General features: G+C 41.0%; 1 protein-coding gene across 2 annotated transcripts in view; it reads left to right on the plus strand.

The window, feature by feature from the left end:
- Nucleotides 1-1,534: 1,534 nt before the first annotated feature.
- The window catches only part of sh3bp5b (SH3-domain binding protein 5b (BTK-associated)), a 58,160-nt gene continuing 52,565 nt past the window's right edge, over nucleotides 1,535-7,129 (plus strand). For both annotated transcript variants that reach the window (XR_004656921.1, XM_034873663.1), the window contains exons 1-2: nucleotides 1,535-1,887; nucleotides 2,827-2,889. Coding sequence is in view for 1 of the 2 variants with exons in the window: in XM_034873663.1 (XP_034729554.1) it covers nucleotides 1,807-1,887; nucleotides 2,827-2,889 (144 nt within the window). In the remaining variant the exon portion in view is untranslated. The remainder of the gene's footprint in view (nucleotides 1,888-2,826; nucleotides 2,890-7,129) is intronic.

Consider the following 7,129-nt stretch of genomic DNA (forward strand, 5'->3'; position numbering starts at 1 on the left):
ATGTTGACACATAAACAGGACAAAACGAATACATGTCATTTTATAAAGATAGCATAATGAGTAATCCATTACATTCATCAACAACAACAACTCACATGTCTTGTGGAAGAGTGCTAACGCTAGCTAGCAATCTAGCTGAGCATCCATCATGGTGGCATAAATTGTGGAGATGAGAGATGTAGTTCACTAGGTGGTTATACACTAAACTATACAACAAACCTACAACATACTAAGACTTTCTTCAGTTAAATAACAATATTTTAAATTGACGAACATGACATTTGTAATTCATGGCTCAATTAAAACATGATCAAACAATAATTTATCTCTCTCTGTTCACTGTTGTTCAGGCTTTTTACGAAATAAGGTGCCATGAGGTCCACCGAGGGCAGGAACCTCGCCTCTCTATAGAGATCCAAAGTCAGGCCCTTCTACATCCGGTCCACGGGAGTCATTTTTTGGTCCGGCTCAAAGTGTGCCATGCATTTCACAAATGATGTGTGTAAATTTAAAATATTTTACATGTCAAGAGATAAATAATTGAACGTAAAGAAGTAAAACAATAGGTTTTGTGTGAGTTTGCTTAATGAACTACATCTCTCGTCTCAAACAATATACTGTGTGTCACTAGAGAAATGTGTCTGTCTCCTTGTTGAGCTTTACTGTCTTCTTCCAAGACAAAGACAGAAGTATCAAAAGAGGTGAAAACCATTATAAATCAGGTCATGTAGCTGCAGCTACTTGAAGGGAGCGGAGGGAAAATGTGGTGACATCAGGTAAGCGGCATGGACTTGTAGTCCGTCTAATTACGTATTTCCCCAAAGCATTTTATTAAACTATCTTGCGACAAACAGTGACATTCTTGACACGTTGTCTTTTGCCATTGACCCGCGTTCATTTTTTCCCGCGAAGATAGGTCCCATGGAGGCAAACGGAAGATGTGGGACTTCGCAGTTGGGTATGGCTGCAGCCTGGAGACCTCCCATCTCATGCCCTACAGGCTGGTGCAATCCCAAGCTTTGACCTTTCAAAATAAAAGCTTGCATCTGACTAAAAAACAAATCCTACTTCCATTTTTAATTATGTTCTAGTAGAGACTGATTGCATTCCATAAACATATATGTTATCGCAATGTTGTTTGAAATTGAGATAAAGACAGTAGAATTATTTTTAAAACCCCAAATAAGTCACGGGTCAGTTTGACCCGAAGGGTACGAGAGGGACCCGAAGTGAAGACAATAGGCTACAAAGGTTAAACAGCGTTCAATTATTTGCAACAAGTTCACTAACTAAACTGTGACTTCAATCATAAAAATATTTTGCGATTTCTCTGAATATACCGTTGGACACGCTAAGGCATGAGAGACGGGAGGCATGAGGGAGGTCCCCACATAGACAGTTAAAGAAACTGGGTCCCCAGGCTGCAGCCACACACTCTTGGGACTTGAGCTAACTATAGGGCACTGTTTGCCCCTCATACAGTCTACAGCCTCTCAGAAGGGGGCGTTCCCGGGCGGAAGCGCTCTGCTCTGGACGCCTCTACACCGGGGCTCGGTGTCAGTGTGGAGGGAGCGCTGAGCGGGGAGAGACGCTGCTGCTCGGCTCCTGGGTGGATACAAGCAGAGATGTGCCTCTTCGGAAAACACCACTTTTAAATGAAATTACAACCAGAAATATAAAGCAAGGCTCGTGAGTCCGACGTGTGGTGACCCGGCCTAAGACAGACGAGTCCGTGGTCTCTGTGAGTCCCGTAGAAACGTCTCTTTGTTCGGCTTGTTAACGACAGATCTGCCCTTCACCTTCAATATGGATAATTCAGAGAAGGAGCTCAGGACGGACGACGACGAGGCTGAATATGAAGACGAGGAAGTGGACCCCAGAGTCCAGGTAACTAATCTTTACAGCCATAGTATTATTTGTAGCTATTGGTTTCCTCTTTTCACCGATATGGTTTCATTGTAGCTCAGCCTTGTCTGTCTCCTCACCGCTGTAGTTAGCTAACAGCACAGAGAACAAAGTCCTAGCACGAAGCAGCTTCTGCATATTCTCACTATTTTTTGTTTTAAATTTAAGGAAACTGTAACGTTAATGTTAAATCAAAAATAACCCCTAGCTACATTAAGATTCTGGTTAATCTGAAAGTGATGCAAATGAAAGCCAATCCACTCCATAAAGAGTTAAGTGTGCATTAACATCACAGAGAAACGGCTTGTAATATAAGTAAAATATTTAGGCTACATTCATTGTTTAAAAATAAGTTGAAATTCTTAATTTATGCAGATACTTTTTAAAGTAAAGTTTCAGCCTTTCACCAAAGTAGAAAGAATAACGAGGTAGAAAAAAAAGTGAAAATTCAAATAAAGTTAACTGTCTTAAAATGTAGTGTATCCAATAGTCAGACGGGCTGCCAACACAGTATTTAGTGCCATGGCAACATCTGGCTTCATGTTAATTTTCATTAAGAAGATGCCAATGAGTTCCTTACAGTGAGGTAAACAGAGGCTATTAAATATAGAAAAAAAAGAGAGTGATTGAATCACTTGCACTGTATCAAGAGAGAGAATCAGTCGCATCAGTGCATCCTTTAAATGAAGAATTGGTTATTTAATGTTAATCCTAGCTAACCTTAACCATTTCTTTTATTCTCAAAGAACATGCAAACTTCAGCCACTTGCCTTAGTTGAATATGATAACATTTCAGTTCCATTGTGTCCTGTGTTCCTGTTAAATCATTCCAGATGTTGCTGGTTCCCCCTCCCGTACTTCCATATATTATATTACACCCCTTTCTTTTGCTTCACCTCTCTGCGGTTCTCTCTTTTTCAGGGTGAGCTGGAGAAACTCAACCAGTCCACGGACGACATCAACAGATGTGAGACCGAGCTGGAGGTCAGTCTGTTGACACACACACACACACACACACACACAGAGCTGTGTGCATTGAATGTTAATGCTGGTTATCTGTGTGTTTGAGCGCTGTGTTAGTTGTTACCGATTTGACTGATAGAGCATGTTATCAAGCACATGTAACCGCTGTTGGCAGATTTGCTGCCCTGACAGTGTTGACTGGCAGCCTGGCAGGAAAGTGTTGGTTTCAAGGTATCGCTGTGTGCAGATCCAGCAGTTTTTCCGAGTTACAGCTGGACCTTTGCTCTCTCTCCAGGTCAAACTGTTTGTGAAAGTTAACATTAAGTTCAGTGTCAGCAGCTTTAAACATCCAAGGAGTTGGCCTCCATCTATAGTCTCGTGAGTCACCGTGAAATATTGTGTTACAATAAACTAATTTGGGCACTTAAAGTAATTTTTCCGACTGCTATTTAGAAACAACTTGCGATGACCTGGAGAGTTACTTCAAGTTCAGTTTAACATCACTGGTTGTTCACTCTCATTAAAAGCCAGTAAAGTCTGATGGCTTACTTTAAAGCAGGTCAGCAGTCTTGTGTGAAGCTTTACAGAGGTGAAAGTCCAAAGTCGTGTCGTGCTTCACAGTTTGAGAGCTGTGCATGGTGTCAATCAGGCATCTGAGTGATGACAGTGAACAGACTTCATTAGTTTCATATAATCGTGGCTATAATTCACAGAGACCAAATCTCCCAAAAGCAATTACACAGGGAGAAAATGTCACTAAACAATCCATTTTTAATGTAACGGTGAATTGTTGTGAATTGTTTTCTTTACCTTTATAGGCAGACACTTTCAATATGATAATATTGCTTTTATTATTATTTATTTTTTCTCTAATGTTGCTTCACTTGTTCTGTTACGGGAGAGAATTGGGTCAGGACCATTGATGGGTTTTGAGTACAGAGTCTCACCAATCTTTATGTCCTTAGTTGTGGTTTTGTGGTCCGTTAGTTCAGTTCAACTTATTTCTACCCGGCCAAGTGCCTGACGTGTATGCAACACTGTGTCGATGGTTAAACCTTGACCGATTTTACAGTTATGGTCTTTCTTTATGGCTGTACACACTTCAAAATCAAGTCAAGTTGTTTTTTATGCCCCAACAAAGATGGCTGCTGTTCAGGACTGTGATCATCTACTGTCAGATGGGGGGGCAAGCTATCAAACTGTCACGGCACAGTCCAACCAAGATGTTCTCGGGGACTTTTACAGATTCAGTGTTAGGGATCTGGACAGATAACTAAGAAGTAATCTAAATGATGTCAAAGAAAAACACCAAGAAACGCTCTGGAAAGAAATTTTTGGTTCTGCACCTAAAGGATTTGTTTCTATATCGAAATAAACACGGGCAACAAATCAAATCAAAAATATTCTTAGAAATGGAAATCAACTGCAAGCATTTCTGTTTTTCAGAGCAGAAACAATTTTTTTATTTTTTTATTGATAGACAGAAAATTACCTGACAACATTTTTGATAGTTGATGAATAGTTTGAGTCCTTTTCTTGAGGAACAAAGAGCAAAAAAACTCGTTACAGCTTCCTAAATGTGAACGTGTTCCATTTTGTTTGGCCTTCTTTATGGTCCCCTAGTGGCTAGAAATGGTGATAGGTATAAACTGAGCCCTGGGTATCCTGCTCTGCCTTTGAGAATATGAAAGCTCAGATGGGCCGATCTGAAATCTTCCCCTTATGAGGTCCTAAGGGGCAAGGTTACCTTTCCTTTCTCTGCTTTGCCCGCCCAGAGAATTTGGCCCACCAATGAGAGACATCATGGCTTTCAAATGAGCAAAGTGGCAGTTAGTCAAGGCCACACCCCCAGCCTCCACCTTGCCCCCCCCTCTCCTCTTCAAAAGTTACAGACTCAGAAATGGCACATCCTAAGGAAAGCTCATTGTGGGACTGGCTCTAGTGGCTGTAATTCTGCACCAAGGCTGCATTTTGGGAAAGAGACTTCAGATACAGTATTAAGGACCACTAAGGTCTATATAAAGAGACTTCAGATACAGTATTAGGGACCACTAAGGTCTATATAAAGAGACTTCAGATACAGTATTAGGGACCACTAAGGTCTATATAAAAAGACTTCAGATACAGTATTAGGGACCACTAAGGTCTATATAAAAAGACTTCAGATACAGTATTAGGGGACCACTAAGGTCTATATAAAAGACTTCAGATACAGTATTAGGGGACCACTAAGGTCTATATAAAGAGACTTCAGATACAGTATTAGGGGACAACTAATGCCTATATAAAAGCACCATGTTATGGAAACTTTGAGACTTGAAAGGTTTTAGTGTCTTGCTTGAGGGCAACGCTTGTAACCCCAGGACCTTGAACCCAGATATTCTTGTTAAAGTCTATTGTCTCTGTTTGCTTATCAGCTACCAACATAAACACACAGAGAGCTTAAATCCTCTTTTTCCACTCAGACTGTGCTCCCTGTAGTTTGGTTCACAGATTGAAATCACCAGCAGCGACATTAGTGTGAAAACATCATATGATTTTAACCCAGAGAGGCTTTGGTTTTGAAGCATCCATGCTGCTAGTGAGAGGACTGGGGACATTGAAAATAATCAGATAATAATGCTAATAATCAGAACTTCAGTTATGTGAAGATGCAGATGCACTTTAATTGCAATGATGCAAGTGCAGTGCAAATATAGCGTATGATCACAAGTTCTAGACATTACACCTCAGGGCACTAATGTGTTGACAAGGTGATGTGTGCGTCACAGTGTGAGCATCTGTGGCCTTTAGTGGGAGGACAGAGACTCTGCACTGCAGTCTGCATCCACATCAGTATAATCCCAGACAGTGAGATCCAGAGAGGGGGAGAGGACAAAAATAGGCCTGTTAAAATTCATTTTATATAAGAAATCCATGTCATAATTGTTGGCTGTGTAGCTTTATGCTGTTCACGTGTTATTTACAGTGCAGTCTGTCAGTATCTGGACAGTTTTGGGTCTGGATTAAAATGAAACCATGACATTGAGATTAAACTGCTTACTTTCAGATTAAATTTATGGATGCTGACATCCACATTCAGCAAACTGTGACCTATTTTTTTATAGACAGTCACCAAGGGTAAAAAAGGTCATGATTCCTTCCTTCCCTTAAAGTGAAAGTCACTGCAGAACCAAAACAACTCGACCGTTTCCTCTTTTGCATCTGTGAGTTTGTGGGTCTTAGTGGAGAAACGGTTGGTTGATTAATCAATTAGGGAATCAACAGAGAATGAATCAACATTTATTTGAATCCTTTGACGAAAAATGCAAAGCATTCACTTGTTCCAGCTTCTGATTCTGATGATTCTCAAATGAGAGGATTACGTCATTGTGAACCCTAATAACCCCTTGGGGTTTGACTGCTAGCTGGACACAACAGCTCTGAGGCGCTGTGTTTTGCACAGCGTCCTTGGAGCTAAATGCTAACTCAAGCATGGCAACATGCTCACAATGGCAATGCTGACACACTAATATACTGTATAGCAGCATTAATGTTTTAGTGTTCACCATTTTAGTTTGGTATGATAGCTTGCTTACATTTGCTAAATTAGCACTGAACACAAGTACAGCTGAGGCTGATAGGGACTGCCTTTAGTTTTTCAGGTCTAAACCCAATTGTCAGACAAATTAAAATGGATGAGGGGGGGCATCAAAGTCGGTAGGAGTCATCCCCTGGGCACCATGAGTACTTAATTAAACTTCCATCACAGTGCATCCAATAGTTGCCAAGGTATTTTGATCTGGACCACAGCGCTGGACTGACAGACCAGCGTTGAGAGGGCTTGATAACAGTAATGTCAACAATTGCAGCGACATTGCATCAGTGTGGTGACACTTTTCTGTGTACATACGGTTTTAATGCATCAGTTGGAGAAGCAGTGGAGGTCATGCTGAGGGATATGAAGGCCAAGAGAGATTAGGAATGGATAGAACAGAGGGAGTGCTTGAAGTAGGAATGGAGGGAAAAAAGATATGATGAATGTAGAAACATGGGTTTGATAGAACAGCTTTCAGCTGAAAGTCAAATCTTGAAGAGAACAGAGAGAACAGAGAGGACTGACTGACTGACTCGTGTCTGTGAGCCTGGAGGGCACGATCCAGTTAAAATCTCCACACATCAAATTGTACAGTAACGTTAGTTTAAGCTGGTGTGTGTGTGTGTGTGTGTGTGTGTGTGTGTGTGTGTGTGTGTGTGTGTGTGTGTGTGTGTGTGTGTGTGT

Source organism: Etheostoma cragini, chromosome 6, assembly GCF_013103735.1.
Source record: "Etheostoma cragini isolate CJK2018 chromosome 6, CSU_Ecrag_1.0, whole genome shotgun sequence".
NCBI classification, from domain to species: Eukaryota; Metazoa; Chordata; class Actinopteri; order Perciformes; family Percidae; genus Etheostoma; species Etheostoma cragini.